The 18,560-nt window shown below is 35.9% G+C and overlaps 1 protein-coding gene across 1 annotated transcript; it reads right to left on the bottom strand.

Annotated features, from left to right (window-relative positions):
- Window positions 1–842: 842 nt before the first annotated feature.
- On the bottom strand, window positions 843–18,248 carry LOC103718099 (SUN domain-containing protein 2-like). The gene is made up of 2 exons (XM_089928041.1): window positions 17,127–18,248; window positions 843–1,362 (listed from the first exon to the last, which is right to left on the bottom strand). Exons 1-2 carry the CDS (start codon window positions 18,231–18,233, stop codon window positions 1,063–1,065), a joined length of 1,407 nt encoding a protein of 468 aa, XP_089784167.1. The 5' UTR covers window positions 18,234–18,248; the 3' UTR covers window positions 843–1,062.
- Between the last annotated feature and the right edge of the window lie 312 nt (window positions 18,249–18,560).

The raw sequence follows: 18,560 nt of genomic DNA, 5'->3' as shown, positions 1-18,560 counted from the left end.
GTCCAACATTAGGATGCGAACAATAAACCAGATCGAGGCGAATCGGGTCACTCATGACCCAGTCTAACCCAACACATTTGCACCCCTCCCTATGGCCGAACTTATTACAGTTTTGGAGAGGTTAGTGTATGCTACATTGCAGTTACATACGGCCTTGATATGGATTGAGGATGATTCTCGAACAGTGATCAACTAGATCAACAAACTGCCCCAACCATACTAAGATGTTCGCCCACAGCTCTTTTGATGTTTGGCATATCTCCCAGAGAACGACCTGTATTAAAGCATCTCAAATATTCAAAGAGGGCAGACTAGGTGGCTTGGCACATGGCGTATCACTCCTCTAGCAACTGCCCACAGGATGTTAGGGATAAAGCGTACCTCATGTTTCTAGATGCGTCCACACTCATTATACCATAGGCAAATCCTGCTTTACTAAGAAAAGAGATAACTGATGTTCGATTGTGACGCTTGTCCACTGTACGTCTTTTTAAACTTCTGACATAGCAGAATGTTATTTGCCGTTAATAATATGTTATACGCTTACGATGCAAATTCTTTGAACATAAGAGAAATCATTCGCCTGGTTTTTAAATATGTTGCTTTGCAAGACCACCGGCACGAAAATGCACGGTATTCCAACAACGTCCCATTTGGAATTAGGTAAGCCGTGGTGCCAGCTTGGAGCCCCCGCAAATTCCTGCTCGAGAATGTTAATAAAGACACCCCCACTCCTCTCAGTTCCCATACTCTCAACGGCTAATTTATCACATTCTTTAAAGGTCCAGAAATACCTGGACTCAGGGATCAAATGATTGCAAAAGGTATCAAGGAACTGAAGATTGTTTAGGTGTTGGTGCTGGGCATAAATGGCACCATTCAATACCTTCCTATTAAGTGTAATAGAAATGATTGGAGCAACAAATAATTAAAAGATTTACAGTCCCCATTGAAGAAGCAGGAGAGGAAGGGGATGTTAGGATGAGCAATACAGCCAGGAACTGATGAGGGTATAGAAGCTGAGGTTCAGTGCACAACATATAAGAACACTGCAACTCTCTATCAGGCCTGCAAAGCCATAGCTGCTGAGGAGTTCGGCTCGTAGCCATGCATCCTGAAGCGATAAATGCACGTTAAAGCTGAATTCCCATGGTTGGAGGTGAAGTCCAGCCGCACCATGTTGACCACACCCAAGTCGGCTGCCTCTACATTAAAGGTCTGTGCATTGCTCTTGTCAAGGTCATAAGAGAACTCACTCAAGAGATACATCTTGGCATGGCTGGATGGGTCACCATCAGGTGATTCAAACCATGCAGAGACCCGACAATCCTTGGGGGCACTGGACCTGTCATAAGCCACGCTCTGCACATATACCAAGATAGAGGCATCAGTGATGGTTTGAAGAATGATGATGTGGTTAACATCTGCACTTTGATAGAACTGAGATGGAAAAAACTGACAATAAATAATTGATATAACTAAAGAAAGAGTTTGAGTAATACTAATTACTACACCTACTGCCAAATGTCAAGCCAAAGGTTAACTGCAGTAATTGACATATTCCATTTCGTGGAAACATGATTTTGAAAATAAAATGTTCAATTCCATCCTTTAGCTCAAACTTAAAAGAGAAGTATTTTGCTCAAATAGTATTACATTTGGATTAGACTGTAACACAGTTATTCTATTTAAGATAATAATTTGTAGAGTAGTTCTATGCTTGTTTTATATTTGACTGTTATTAGTATGTTTGCTCTGTTTGCCTGTAATTAATACATTTGCTTAAGTTTGTAGTTAGTAGCTAGTTTCCTGGGTTTGAGCGAATTGGTATATCTTAGTTGCAGGCATAGTATATACCTCATCGCTTGTCTATCAGGAAACTAGTTACTAACTACAAACTTAAGCAAATGTATTAATTACAGACAAACAGAGAAAACATATTAATAACGGTCAAAACAAAAAAAAACATAAAACTAGTCTACAAATAATTATCTTAGATAGATTAACTGTGTGTTACAATCCAATCTGATAGATGAATTAACTGAGAGTTACAGTTCAATCCAAACGTAATACTATTAGAGGCAATTTGCCGTGTTACAGCACTACTATGCTTGCTAAGTGCTGCTACAATTCCATTGCTACAGTATTGTTACAATGTTTTGCTACAGTACCTTGCTCTAGCTCCGTATTCCGGCTTAATAGAAGAGGAAAATAGTAAATATGGAGATAAGCATAAAATAGAAACTGCAAATACTTAATATTAAAGTAGAAACGATGGCTACAAAGTTTTTGCAGATCTTCCTTACGCTTGAATGTACACTAATAGAGGAGAAGAACACTCTAATAATAGATGACGGTTCAGAAAAGTAGAGGTGGGAGAGTATGGAGGGAGAGAGAGTAGTAGGTTGTGGAGTGGAGAGATGAAAGGTTGAGTGGAGAGATGGAGTGTGGATGAGAATGGACAGTGGAAGAGATTGGGAGAGAGAACACTGGAGAGTAGGAGAGATTGGGTGGAGTGCTGATGAGGGGATGAGAGAGAGTTGGCAAGGAGTTGTGGAAAGGATAGTGTATGAGTAGAAGGATGAGTGGATGAAGGAGAGAGAGATTCTGGAGTCAAGGTGAAAGCAGCGGATGCCTAGGCCGGTTACCTTCTTCGCCTTTTATAGACGAGGAGCTCCTGTGGACTTAAGCTTCGTTGAAGTTCGGGACTTGAACCATTTTGAAGTCTAGAGGGATCTCACTGTGGACGTCACTTCAATCTTTTACAATGGACATCATGATCTGGAGGGAATCTCACTGTAGATGTCACTTCCGTTTTTTTATCATGGGCATCATGGTTTGGAGGAAATCTCTGTAAATGTCACTTCAGTTTTTTACTATAGACATTTCAAAAAAATCTTGCTGTCGTCACATCTGATCTTCAGTGTTACTTCGGGTGGCTTCATCTTGCCTTTACTGAAGTCATTTTCTGTTTTGGTCTTGCAGTGCTGATATTCTTTGTTGGAATTTGCAGAGTTGTCTCTTCCTGTTGGTAGCTTTCTTTCCTCAAGTTGTCTAGCTTCGAAGGTTGTCTAACATATTGCTAATAGTTAATACAGTCAAGATGGTTCTGGGCATAGAGGCGATCTTCGAGGTAATTGTCTGCTTGGGCAAGGCATTCCTTGATGCTCTCTTGGACAAGTAGCTCATATTGAACTTCTTCTAGGGAATTATTGATGTTCAGCAAAGGCTCCCCTGAGCTTTCTTCAACCTGCATGTTTGCTGCTAGTTCAGTGGTTGCCCAAATCCTTCTGTCTGACCAACACCTCTAATGCTCAAATTCTTTTGCTTTGTTGTATACTTCTATATATCAGGAGATCTTGTATTTTCTAAGATCAAATCCTTCTAGAAGGCCTTCTTCCTCCCTTATTACCATTTGGCATGTCTTCATCATGGCCGAAGAGTCCAATATGTCCAATATGGTAAATTTGAAATGGGTGAATAACTTCTGCTATTTCTCTTTCTTCCATCCTGCTATAAATTTCTACCTTTTAAAAGTCTTCTCTCTTGACTTCATATAATAGAGCAGATACTACAGCAGGGAACATTTTAAGAGTGGCGAAGCAATCCACCGAAATCAGCCTGACAAGCTCCTTATTCATTGCTCTGATTTCATTATCATTGGTGAAGGTGTTTAGGGAGTGAAAGGCCAATTTGGAGAAGCTTAGGTCATTCATTAGGAATATTTTTAGTTCCCTGAACAGTTTTTTTGATTTCATGAGGCTGTGTTGCCAGGTCATGAATAATATCCTGAAGTTCTTTGTTTAGAACTTCTTGGGCCTTTTCCCAAGAGTCCAGCCTTTTGAACTTGACCGTTGAGGGCATCTCTGTTAGGTTACATAGACCATAGAGATTGATTTGCCTCAATGATTGTTCGCCAAACCATTTAATTTGCTCTTTGATGGTTCTTAGTGTTTCTTCCTTTTCTGCTAAATGATGGACAAAGGCTATCATAGCCCTTCTAAAATCTTTCTTCTTATTTAGGATATGAGTTTCCCATATTCCACTTATGATGGAATAGGTTTCCAAAGAGACTCCTAGGTTAAATAATAGAGATATTTGCCGAGTTTCAGCCAAGAAGGTTTTCTTCTTAGTTTCTTCTCGGGATAGTTTTCCCTATGGTTGATGGTTTGGTTTTTGAAATGATGGATTGATGAGCACCTTCTTGTTTTCCATTTCCCAGTAAAAATTCATGAGAAAGAAAATCAGGAAGACAATTTGTTTCCCCTTTTATATATTCAATGGTAAAATCAAAATTTGAAAGTGTTGCTTGCCATCTAGCAAAGATTTATTTAGAAACTAAATTTTCAACATCTTTTGCTGCTTTACAGTCAATGAGCAGGAAAAATTATTGGTTTAATAGATCTCCCTGAAATTTAGAAATAATTTTGACAATGGCAAGTATTTCCTTTTTAATAGTCGAATAATTCTTTTGAGTATTATTCCAAGTGCCAGAAGTAAACCTTACCAAGTATTCCTTTTCATTTATTTTCTGTTTCAATATACCTCCATATCTATGGTCAGATGCACTTGTTTCAACAATTTTGAATACATCTTGGGGAACTATGTTCAGGTAGGGAAGGCATTTTACCTTCTTTATTTGTCTTACTACTTTTGTGTGATGCTCAGTCCATGCTGGAGGATTCTTCTTCAATTCGTCATTTAAGATTTTTTTATCCTTTGCATGAGATTCACAGAAGTCTGATACATTATTAAGGCATCCTAAAAATCTCTGTAATTGTTTTTTATCTTTAATTTAATCAGGAAATTTGTCCGCAAATTTTATAACTCTATTCATCAGAGCAATTTGGTCATACCTAATTTTGAACCCTAAAAATTGTATTTCTATTTGAAATAGCTTTATTTTTCTTGCACAAACAGCTAATCCAATTCTTATTATTATTTTATGGAAAATGTTAAGGTGTTTCCAATGTTGGTTTATATTTCTTGAAAAGATTAGTACGTCATCGATATATACTATGACAAAATCAGTATAGGGAAGGAAAATTTCATTCATGATCTTTTGAAACTTAGAGGGTGCAATTTTTAGTCTAAAGAGCATTACATTCCATTCGTTATATCCAAAAGGGATGGTGAAGGCCGTTTTGTCTTGGTCTTCTTCCTTTATCTGAATTTGCCAGAATTCAGATTTTATATCAAACTTAGCGTATATTCGAGATCCTCGGATCCTCCTTGTTAGATCTTGTTTATTAGGAATCGGATATCTTCTCCATTATAATACTTTGTTTAGAGACTTATAGTTAATTACTAGCCTAGGGGCTCTTCTTTTCTTTTCAGTCGCATTTTCAACATAAAGTGAAGCACAACTCTAGAAAGAGGAGCATTTCCTGGTCAATTTTTTCTCAAGCAAAGATTGGATTTCTTCTTTGCATATTTCCAAAAGCCTTTTGTTCATTTGTATAGACCTAGCCTTAGTGGAAATTTTTTGTTCATTGAACTCAATGATATAAGGTAGAGTTGGTGCTTTTTCCAATACCAAAAGGCTGAGGTTAGCTCAGCACAGATATTTTCTTTAAACTAATTTTCTAAAGATTTCACCTTTCTTTGGAACGTAGGATTAGGCAGAATTTTATCCATCCTAGCATTCAATATATCATATGATAGTTTTATTAAAGAACCTTTCTTTATACTCAATCACCTCTTTTAGCTGATTGAGAAAGGCTTCCTTGGGTTTAGTACAAAATTCGAACGTTATCTATTTACCTTCAATTTGGGTTGTGATGCCCTTTTCTGTGACAGTAAAAGGTCTAATTAGATAAGATAACTCCTTATCTTAGGTTTTTAACTAGTAAGCATGAAGTCCTAATACAGGCGTTTCCAATATAGACAAGAATGTCTAAGGAAAGACCTTCATTCTTAATAATAGTTAAATAATTTATAGCTAGTAAAGACTTCAGTCTTAATAGTTAAAAACCTAAGACAACAAGTTATATTAAGAATCCTCTTTTTATCCCTAACCAAATCATTTACCATCATAGAAACGGTTATCACAACTCAAATTGAAGATAAATGGGTACTATTCGAATTTTGTACAAAACTTGAAGAATCTTTCCTCAATTAGCTAAAAGAAGCGATTGAGTATAAAAAAAGGTTTGTTAATGAAGTACCATACAAGATATAGATTGCTAGGTTGGCTAAAGGCCTATCTAATCTTAAGTTTCAAGAAAAGGTAAAAGCTTCGGAAAATCAGTTTAAAGAAAGCATTTGTGCTGAGCTACCCTTAACCTTTTCGTATTGGAAAAAGCATCAAGCCTACCTTATGTCCCCGAGTTTAATGAACGAAAGGGTTCCGCCAAGGCCAGGCCTATGTAAATGAACAAAAGACTTTTGGAAATATGCAAAGAAGAAATCCAAACTTTACTCAAGAAGAAACAAATTAGGCAAAGCTCCTCCCTATGGAGCTGTGCTGAATTCTATGTTGAAAATGCGGCTGACAAGAAAAGAGGAGTCCCTAAGCTAGTAATCAACTATAAGCCTCTAAACAAATTATTGCAATGGATAAGATATTTGATTCCTAACAAACAAGACCCAAAAAGAAGGATCAAAGGTTCTCAAATATACTCTAAGTTTGATATAAAATTGGGATTTTGGCGGATCCAGATAAAAGAGGAAGACCGTTACAAAATGGCATTGACCACTCCTTTTGGACATTATGAATGGACGTAATACCCTTTAGATTAAAAAAAATGCACCCTCTAAATTTCAAAAGATTATGAATAAAATATTCATCATGACATAAATGGATGACCAGCATTGGAATCATCTCAATCTCTCATAAAGTGATACGATTTAACTGTGATCAAATTGTTACTCAATTTTCTGATTAGTTTCTTGACGAAACTAAAGATAGGAAAATCTTAACAGATGGCTCGGGGAAGAATTCTTCAGCATGGACAGATCAGTGTTGTGAAATGGTAAGAAAATCCCAAAGGTCCTCAATAACCAAGATAGGTTATTGGATAAAGTCTCGAAGAATTCTAAACAAGAAAACTAAAGATACTATTCACAAGGCAACACAACCATGTGAGGTTTTAAGGTTATCTATGAAAAGGGAGGTTAGTAAACCTATTTTAGCCTCCAAGCAAAATTTTAAAATTACTCCTTTAAATTTACTCACACAGAAACTAACTACTATTTCTTGACAGAGAAATGTCAAAAAGTTAGCCTCCAAGCAAAATTTTAAAATTACTCCTTTAAATTTACTCACATGAAAACTAACTCTACTATTTCTTGATTGAGAGAAGTCAAAAAGAGAGAAGCTCTCCAAAGAAATCACCACCCAAGCAAACCTCTCGCCTGAGCCATCTCAATCTCAAAGCCCAAAAACCCCTTCATCACCATCTACACCACTTATCAAGGACTCCCCCTGTCCATACATTTCCAAAGCCGAAGAAAAACTCCTCCCTTTGGAATTACATGACTTAAACTCTACTATTAAAGATCTCTTAAAATATTTGCCAGAAGGAAAGCTCTACATCCCTAAAGCAGGGAACAAGAGTCAAGCTTATTATGAAGCTCTTCTCTCTCAAACCAAAAGTGCTTACATTCATGATACCTATAAAGGTCATGGTGAATATGCCTTTTCTAAACTTTCTATAATGAAGATCTATTCTTTAAAAGGCTAGGATCCTTTCCTTAACCCAAACTCCACCAAAACAATGGTAAAAAACAATCATGGGACCGAACCCTTCAATTACAGGGATTATCAGGATGCATGGATAAATGTCTTCTACGTTCAAAATTTTGAATTCAAACACTCGTGGTTCATGAAATTCTAGATCCATATCAATCTCCTACCCATTTGGTTCTACAAAACTAATGGTTAAAGTTCAGAGCTACTCCAGATATGCTTTCAGACAAAATAAAGGAAGCAGTAGCCAAAATGTATTCTACTGTTAATGAATTCAACCTCATGAGATTTTGTGCTAAGACTGGATTACCATGGATACTCAGATGGGAATTCAACATAAAAAATGATTAATTTCCACCATTCTTCACCCGAAAGACTTATGTTAAAAGATGGAAACAGTTCAACGAGCAACTGATTATTCAGGGGTACAAGCTGGAGAAAAACCCATCAGAATCCACAATCTATATCAAATAGAATTGCGAGTAAGTCAGGATCTAAAGACTCATAATCCTTATCTATCTAAGAAAGATCATCAAATTGAGATATACAAGACTATGCTCAAGATGATTAAGGAATCCCCTCAACCTTTTTATGCAATATATGGAGACATGTACTACCAGAGCCCTGCAACAGCCATAGCACCAAATGAAGAACACAGCCTATCAGGATAATCTTCTTCACTACTGAGGGTGACATACTATTCACCCTTTCAAGCAAGAAGACGAAGAATTGTCGATTTATCCGACAAGAAATTTTTTTCTAAATATAAGCTAAGGCTAAGAGATTAAAAGAATTAGCTAAAAAAATAGTAGATTGCATGATGAAATCGACACAACTATCCAAGAATAGAAGACGACTTCAGTAAAAAACTGTAGTGATGCCTACAGTAAAAATTCCCTCCAAATCATGATGTCCATAGTAAAAAAAACTAAAGTGACGCCTACAGTGAGATTCCATCAAGGTCAGAATATGTATAGAAAAAATTCTCCAAATCACGATGTCTGCAGTAAAAAACTGAAGTACCCTCTGAACTTTAGAATGAATTAAGTCCCAAACTCCAACAAAGCTTAAGTCTGCAAGAGCTCCTCATTTATAAAAGTCGATATGGGCAACTAGCCAGGGCATCAGCAGCTTCCACCCTCACTCCTCGATCCCTCTCTCCTACTCAACCACTCTCTCTTCCTCTTCCACTTCCACTCACCCTTCCACTCATATTCTCCCCTAATATCTTCCACTCTCTCCCACTCACATCCACTCTCCACCTATCCACTCAATCTCTCCGATCTCCACTTCACTCCACAATCCGCCACTCTCCCTCCCTTTCCATACTCTCACCTCTACTCTCCTGGACGAGAAGTATATTTCTACGTCACTGTCTGGCATTTTAATTATTTTTTTGGCCTCAGTTTTCTAAGCCTTCTTTGGGTCTACCGCTTGGGTTAACGTCCATTTCTCAAAAAGAGTGATTTTTTCCCACTTAAGCCACTTTGGCATGATGTAATTATTTTTAGGATTAGCCATGAATAGTGTTGTTAGCCCCTTAGGAGTGGCTCTCCTAGAACCAGGGCTAATAGTCATCATGGTTGTGACCTACAGATAATGAGAAGTCAGGGAAGGTATTAAAGAAGACCGGTCCTTCGATTAGGTTGGCTTCTATAAGACCTAGGAGAGAGTCAGAAAACTTTAGATTTTTACAATCTCTTAGGCATCGAAGGATGGCTGTATTAAGACCTTTTCTGGTTAGAGGTGTCTTACTGCTACCTGCACCAATCCTATGTGAAGGTAGTTGTATTTTGACTGAGATCGGACCTCGTTTAGATCTTTTGATCTCAGAAGTTGGATTGTCTTTTGAGTTGCGTCTATAGATAGGGTTCTCTCTATAGTCTTAATATAATAGCTAGCTTTAGACAGGAAGCTACCCTGATAATATATTTCTTTTACAGGTATTTTTGGTATTTTGCAGTTTTCTATACACTTTTTTAATGCTTCAAAACATATAGACTGGAAGTTTTTTACAGGCATGGTCCTAATAATACGGGTTTCTTATAGTTGTCAGTCCTAACATGCCTCTTTGTGAGGGACTTCATGAATGTAGACATGGTTCCGATTCTTTCTTGATACTCTGGACAATGCTCAGTCACAATCTCTAAAAGCCCTTAACACACCCTCTCAACTTAAACGGGCACAACACGAGACTCACTACTGCTCCACATGCCTTAGAGCACCTAGCCTTCCTCTTCGCCACAGAACTAGATACCACTACTTACCTCCGTAAAAAGCACCACGTGGCTTTGATACCACTTTATATGTATGTTTACATATATAGATATACATACACACACGCATATATATGTGTATGTATATCTATATATGTATATATGTGTATACATATATATATAGATATGTATATATACACGTATATATACGCATATATATACATACACACACACACATATATTCCATGATATAACTCTGATAGTAATATAATAAGCTAAATATATATTTATATATACATGTATATATACGCATATATATATACACACACACATATATACATACATATACATACATTTTTATACATATATATGTGTGTGTGTATATATATATACACATATATTTCAGGATATAACTCTGATAATGATATAATAAGCTAAATCAGAGAAGCCTCTTACTATCCTTGGACTAGTTGTCAAATAAAAGGTAATGTTCAGAAATATAATTAGAACATAAATGAATAATAATGTGAATTTGACAATTATAGCATGATGTACAGGTTAACTGAATCAACCAAAAAGATCTACTGTTTAATTCTATGGTTGAATACTGCAATTCATGCTCATCAACATATGAGAGCGCATACAAATTACAAAATCATCATGATCAATGGTGAGATGTGAACTTTGAGGTTGCCCTACCATTTTCGTTGTAAGAAATAAAGGGCAATAGATCAGATGCGACATAACTGAAGAAACTGAAGGGAACAATAGTGTGTCTTAAGACTCCATCTGAGGGGGATGAATAAAAAAAAGAGAGGATGGGAGGGGGCAGTTGAAGATGTTCCACTAAAAAATAAGAACTGATACAGGAACTAAAAAGTAAACTTCCTATGAGACTAAAATTAGTCAACCTATTCTGAAATATATCTTTTATAAGTATGACAAGTTAAAAGCACCAAAAGAGCGCACAGGGTGATTAAATTTATTAAGATTTGGTTTTTGTACAGCAAGATTCCATCAGATGCCATTAAAAGAATCCCACAGATATCAATACCATTTAAATCTGGAACCTCTCTCAAGCCAATACCTCCTTAAAAAGATGTTTTCTAATAAAGAATATTTTATTTACCTAGAAAATGAAGAATGTTGTAAGATCAAGTGCTATAATTACAATCTATGTCCATTTCATGATCATGGATGCACATCTAACCTATACACATTACCATATGCAGTACAAAGCAGTATACATAAAATGTGAGTAGGCCTGCAAACTGTCAGGTAGACCAGCAAGCAAAATATGCCTAACCCAATCAGGCCCGGTCCAACCCAGCAATCTTTTAAATCCATGTGTTGGATCAGGGTCCAATATTACTTTGACGCGTGATAGGAGTCAAATGTCCAAGTGTCCCACGAAAAAAAAAAATCCAACATGCAAATCTTCTAAACTTTAGTCACACAGACGCATCTACATCTTATATTTATAAAATATGTATTGATGTGCTTATATGATGAACAATGAGCTAGGCTCATGCTCCTTAAGTTCATAAAATTTAATAAACTGATGGCTGATTGTGATGTTAGACAAGTTAACTTTCATAGAGAAATGTAGAAGTACAGATGTAATGATAATGCCATCATGATTTGATTGTATCTGGTGTCAAGGAGAGTGTCAAGGAGTGCCCCAAGTATCCAAGCAGACAACATGTCAAAAACTGAATATTTGGAGTGAACAGGTAACACTATTGACATAAAATAAAACCTGTTTGAAAAACCAGACAGGGTCCAAGTTATTTTTCCTACCCAAACCCTGTACTAGTCAGATCTAACATAGCAACAAAGTTCGAACACAATCATTTTCAACAACAAGGATGCACCTCAGGAACTTAAACTGATTAAACAAATAACACCAATTAGTTGATTTCCGTACACTCAAACACTCAAAATAAACCACTTACATGACTTAAATAACTACCAAGTCCACTTCTATGAAACCAAGCAATAAGAGTAATAGTTAGAATCCTTTACTTCAAGTACCTGTTCCACAATCTTAATCCTACACCTTTAGTTTAATAACAAAACAAAAATGTTAATTTTTTCTGTCATTTTCTTTAAGTGGTATATCACATGATCTTCAAAAAGTGAAAATCAAGGTCGGAATATGTTTTTCTATAATATTGGTATTACCTACATAGAGCTTCCTACATGATCAAATTTTTTTGCATCTGCTCTTGACTCAGGCCCAGGAAGTGAATATCACCATTCTATTCACATATAAGAAAGACGATCGAATCTGACAATCAGCACACACAAATGCAAGCATGATTAAGGAAATGATCAAGGCAACAAGCACAAACATGGAGAACATCAATAAGTGGGAAATATCAATCTGAACATGGTTAATCCATTGATATGATGAATTTACCAAAAAAAAATTGAAGACAACGTGGGAACAACATGAATGACACCCATTCAAACATGCATTACACGTATATAAAAGAGCCCTAAAGCTAAACTGCAAGGACTTGCAAATTCAGATTTCAAATTGAGTATGGGCTTGGCTAAAGAGGCAGCTGAAGGTGGGAGAACCCTATTACATTGCATAAGAAAATTGAGAATGTTTTAAATTTACTCTCGAATTTCTATAATGTCATTTAATTCCAGCTTAATGGGAACTAATATTCACCATTTCGAACCAGTCAAAGACATAGTAGCCTCTAGTCCATGGAAGGGAGGTCCCTATAAAGAATACTATGTTTAATTAACTGAAATTGAAGACCAAATATGAGCATCAAAGCTGCTCTCTACAAAAGCATTCAAGGAAAACTGTGCATCTGATGCACATATGCTGTAATGATAATTAACCACATAAGCTGATCATTAACTCATCCTCCAAACTTTTTCCTATCTGGGGATGAGGGAAAACATCAAGAGACCAAATGGAAGGAGTGAGCAGATTTTTATGACCAACAAACATGAAGTGACTAAGAATTAATGCTGAATTCCTATCCAAAACAGCAAAAGACAACAGAGGGGCCTCCCATGAAATCTAAAAGGTCAATCGGCAATTAGCAACCAACCTAACAGGTCATCATTTTAGCTCATGGACTCAAGGGGCAATTTAGAATCTTCTAGACTTAGAAAGTACTACAGTTCACATTAAGCAAGTAAAGACAGGGCCCAAAGGAAAATATAGCTTAACAGACAAGGAGGTTAAGCAACACAATTTACAACTAGGAAAAGGCAAAAAAGATGTGCAAAAAGCATGTAGTTATCCATACTATCTAAAAAAGAGATGGTCTTGAACATTAGAAATGTTCTAGGAATATTTCATACATCAATATTTTTTTTTATACAATACCCAAGACTCCACATGCAAGACTGTGAAACTCAAAGTTAGGTTCCCCTCTTAGTATAGGAAAACAGCATGAATCAACGAATAATTAATTTAATTAAGGAATTTGATATTGACTCCATATTCTTATAATACTAATTAATTATAGCTTTCTGGGCCAAAACATATCCCTTTTTATTTTAGTCCTTTTCTGCATATCCTATTCTAGCAATTATTTTTAACAGAAACTTTACATATTTTAGAACATATTTTGCAAACACTAGTATTATTTCTTTTTATTTTTTTGTTGAATTTTTAGTATTTTAAATTAATAAACTCTTTTTCAACTTACTAAAAATTCAATAAAATTGTTCTCCCCATAATTTAAGAATCTAAATTTCAACTATTGGCCATTGGAGACTCCAATCTGCCCACTTCAGGCGGATTCCCCCATCTCTCTCTCTCTCATGCATGAGCGTGCACGAGAGCGCCCGCTAATGCAACCCTTTTTCCCCTTCTTCCCACTCTAACTAAAAAGATTACCAGTTCAATCCAAATCCCCACCAAGAGTTCGTTATCTCTTTATTTGTTGTTTGTTCTTTTCTTTAGTTTTCTACTTGGAATTTTTGGTTTTATTTTTTTATTTCATTTTTTATAATATATTTTTATATTTTTCAATTTCTTTCACTTTTTGGTTTCATGTTTTAATGTTTTTATATATATATTTTTAAAATATGTCCTACTTAAAACATTTTTATTTTTAGTTGATTTACTACAATATTATATGTCTTGTGTTTCTTCCTTATAGTTCACTTAACAATATCTATTCATTATTTTTTATATTGATTCTATTTAACAATATTCAATTATTTGTATTCATATTTTGTTTGTCATGTTTTCTCAAACTTACATTCCACAAGCTGCATTGCTAGAGAAAGAGGGAAAAGAACCTAACTGCTACAATACCACTTAAGGATGGGCACCCATAGAAAAGCAATTCAATGCAATAAAAGCAAGTGTTGTATGGTATAAAATACAGGGTGCAGAACATGAACACAAAGCATGCATATATGAGATCGACCGGCGATGGCGCATGTGAACAACAAAAACAATCCTTATTGGAGAAAGCTGCTTTTAATTCCACCACTACAATCTATTATATGAGCATATTTTCTCCATGTCAAACTAAAATTTGATTACTAAATCTTTTACCTTAAGATTTTCGAAAGAACAATTTCAAACTTCCAATAATACATATATTCTACAAACATGTTTAGCATTGCATTAAAAAATCCCTTTCTAAAAAAGCACAAAATACAAAGTGGCTTTTAGGAGAAGCTAGGGAAACCAAGTTCAAGCATATGCTTATGATAATATGTTTCATGTTTGTTTGGTGATGATTCCACCCAATGAAAGGTTAAATACTCATTCTTTCTTCATTTCAATCAAAGGCATTTTTGTTGGGTAGACCTAAATTCAATAATGTCAACCAAATTAAAGGCAATTAACCCAATATCTAGATCCCTGGGTTGGATGAAAGGCCTGAACCTTAATCTTTAGTCAACTTGCAGTTAAGCCTAGTAAAATGGATTGGAAGCTCTCCAAAAACTAGATTTGACTCAATATTACCCGAAAACATTGGTCAAAATAAGTAAATAACTTGGTTTTGAGCCCAAATATTGAACCCAAATCCAACATAGGTTGTTCAAGGTTAGGTAGCTGCAGATTTGATCAAAGCCATTTGTGATTACACTTACACGTGACTGCAAAAATACAATGCTGCTGCATTATGTGGTCACCAAATGCCAAATATATGAAAAGGTGCAACTCAATAAAAAAAAAATTAAGGAAGTGCTTCCAGAAGCAACGCCAAACACAGCCATATCACTCATGTATAAGATGCTTTCAACCTGATTCATTACCAAATTTAAGAAACCTTTAATTCAATTAAAAGAGAGTTCTTCAGGACCCACTTACTGGATCGTACTGCAAAACTAATTAATTTGAGTTGTGATGTTTTGGATCATAAAAAGTCCAATTCCTTCAAGGGGTATTACATTCTTCTACCTCAAAATTTGGCTGTCTGAGAAGAAACTTCAAATATTTTCTCTTTCATTTATTAGTAAAATAGCTTCTGGGGCAACGGATCTGCCCAGAGTCGTGGATTCAATTATTTCTCATCATTTTGCCCAATTCTACATCAACCTTTCCACCAATGATGTTCTTTCCTTGAACAACATAACAAGCTCCACTCTTTCCAGTCCTCCTTCTGACTGCCCAGGCCAAAGAAGAAAAAAGACCCACCATATATTTTCCCTGCCAACTCAGTTCCTCAAAAAGATGGCTCCATAACTCACCCTCCCTAACAACCTATGTAGTTCTCGAGCTAGCAATAACAATGGAGAACCATACTAAATTAAGAAATGCATGTAGAAAATACTCATCACGGCACTTTTCTCTAAAAAACCTGTTTGTGTTCCTCACATCCATACTCATGACAAGCCTGACAGATCCATCTACTCTAGTAACATATCTCCAAACCTCTATTCCATTATAAAACTTTACAGTTGACAAGATCATGGCTTGCAAATTTTAATGCTTAATAGCCATGTCTCGAAGGACACATGGATAGACATGCATATGGTACCCTTTTTTTTTCCTTTTTTTTTTGTTGTTTGGGGGGGGGGGGGGGGGGGGGGGGAGAGGTCTTGGAGGAGAATTTATGCCACCAGTACTTGACCCAACAATTATGATACCCAAAAAAAATGCAGTTACAATACCGAAAGCAATTTAAATTTAGAGAAAATAATAGAACAATAACTAAAAAGCTCATAAAAACATAAATCTTAACCAACACAAGTTCTAAACTAATACTAACCAATTAAGATTTTTACTCACATAAGTCCCTTAAGATTGAGCAAGAACATCTCCATATTGAGAACGCAATTTATTATGGAACAAAAAGACACCAAAAAAAAAAAAAGGGCTGTAGCTGGTTCTTAAACATTGAAGATAAAAAGTATGTTACACATTGGGGTTCTGCTATATCATTGAGTACTGGATGACCATCTACCATTTGACAATCTAAATTCCAAGATTTAAGATCAAGAAAAACAAACTTTATCGATAAATTTGTACCTTTCCAACATACGCCTTCCAATTATTTTAAAAACTGGCAGAGTTCATTTACTTTTGGAAAATAATACCCTCCCAAATTTGAAGAAATGGCAAAACTTCCCTACAAATCTCCCATCAACAACAGATTTGCACCCCACTCTTAGGGGAAAAAAAAGAGTTAGTTTCAACTGGAACTCTAAAACCAACAATAGTGTTGCACATCCAAAACCAATATTTTTTATAGCAATTTAGAAGCTTTGACCAAAACTTCAAACCATGACCAAAACACAAGTGACCATTTGATACAATATTTCCAACTTTACCCATGCCATAATATTATTGTTTTCAAATTCCAAATTTCCTACCTCAAAAATTCACCTCTTTACATCTCCTAATATCTCCTAATAAAGTCACATTATTGTTTTCAAATTCCAAATTTCCTACCTCAAAAATTCACCTCTTTACATCAATAAAGTCACATGCAAGACATGCTTAGAAAAGAAATAGTTATATGACTAACATACAAGAAATAGTTAAAATGGAAACTGTATACAAGATATAGTTAAAAGAAAGCAACTAAAAATGCAAGTCCCAAATACTTCAAGAAACAGACCATATGAATAGTTATATGATTAACATATAAGAAAGAGTTAAAATGGGTGTTATATGAACTAACATGAAAGAAACCAGTAATGCTTAAGTACCAAAATACCTCAAAATAACTACACAGCTGTAAAGGAAAAGCAGAAAAACAACTGGAGCAAAAACTTGCCTTAGAGACATGCTCCAGCGTGACAGCCTCAGGTATGATCCCTGTTCTAAGCCTAATCTCAACAAACCCACTGCTTCCTTGCAAGGGAAAACATTGGCCAGGCTCCCCAAAACTCGGCTCCAACATTTTATGAGCATTAGCAGGGACTCCATTTCGAACAGAAAACCAACTGTTCACTTTCCTAAAACCATAAGGCTCTGAATGCTTGACCACCCTGGCCCCACCAGAAGCTAAAGCATAATCAACTCTTCCAAGACCATCAGCTGCATGCTTTTCAATCTCTTTCTTAACAAGATCTCTAGCAAAAGCCCTAACTTGGTCCAAATTAACATCATGATCACTACCATCTAGCCTTTTAGTGCTCTTCAGCTCATTCCAAAATCTTCTAAATTCTTCCTTTGAAAGGAGACCCGTGTCCTTAAATTCAGTCAGAGACTTGTCTAAACTATCACTCCTAACTTCCAACTTCTTCAATTCCTCCTCCAACAGTGCCCCTTGTTCTTCAATTTGCTTTCTAAGTTCACTAGTCACAATCCCAATCTCATTTCTGATTTTTTGATCTACAGCTTCTACCTGAACCTGCAACATCTTTGCTGTTTTCTTTAAAGATGCCTGAACTTCAGAGATCCGACCATCATAATCCAAAGCAGAAAATGGTGAGTTAGTATTGTCTCGAATACTATCAGTCCATCTCCAAACTGTCTGCCCCAGCCATAAAAGAACTGCTAGAAGCATGAAATTCTTGGTGAGAATGCTAAGAACAGTTTGCCACTTCAGCTTCTGTGGCTTCAGAATAGCTTTCTTACGCCGTGGTGAAATGGTGGAGGAAGCAATCAATTCTTTCTTCAACTGCGACAAGTCTTTTGATCTGTCAAGCAGAGATTCTCCCCTGATTGTATGGCTTAGATCCTTCCCATTAACAATCATCTTATCCTTGCTAACCCCATTAACTCCTCCTTCAGTAAGCATATCAGCACTTGATTTCTTCTCCACAACTACCACTGTTCTTCTCCTGGCATTTGGCCTTGAGTTGGAGTCCACAGTCAAAGATGCATTATTATTGGCAGCAGTATTTGCTGCCATAGCTGCAATGATGGAAACAGACATTGTTATGCTCTTTAAGTTGCTCGAATTCTCCAAGAAGTAATCTAAAAAAGATGACAAAAAGATGAAAATAACAACTAAAAATTTCGAGCAATAAAAAAAAAGAGACGATATTTTTCATAGTTAAAGAAGCCAATCAATTAAATTGAGAAAAGAAAAGGAGAAACAACTAATAAATGATTCAGCCATAAAGCTAAAATTCATTCGTTTCCTAAGAAAACTAAATCCACAATAAAATAAGCCCTTCGGAAAAGCATCAATCAACCAACAAAGAAACTGTTAAGCTATAAAATCAGCAAATAAAACCAGAAAAACTAAGACCTACAAACT

Source organism: Phoenix dactylifera, chromosome 17 (assembly GCF_051530095.1).
Source record: "Phoenix dactylifera cultivar Ajwa chromosome 17, Ajwa_hap1_PhDact_Kaust_v1.1, whole genome shotgun sequence".
Classification (NCBI taxonomy): Eukaryota; Viridiplantae; Streptophyta; class Magnoliopsida; order Arecales; family Arecaceae; genus Phoenix; species Phoenix dactylifera.
This window is presented reverse-complemented; position numbering and strand designations above follow the sequence as displayed.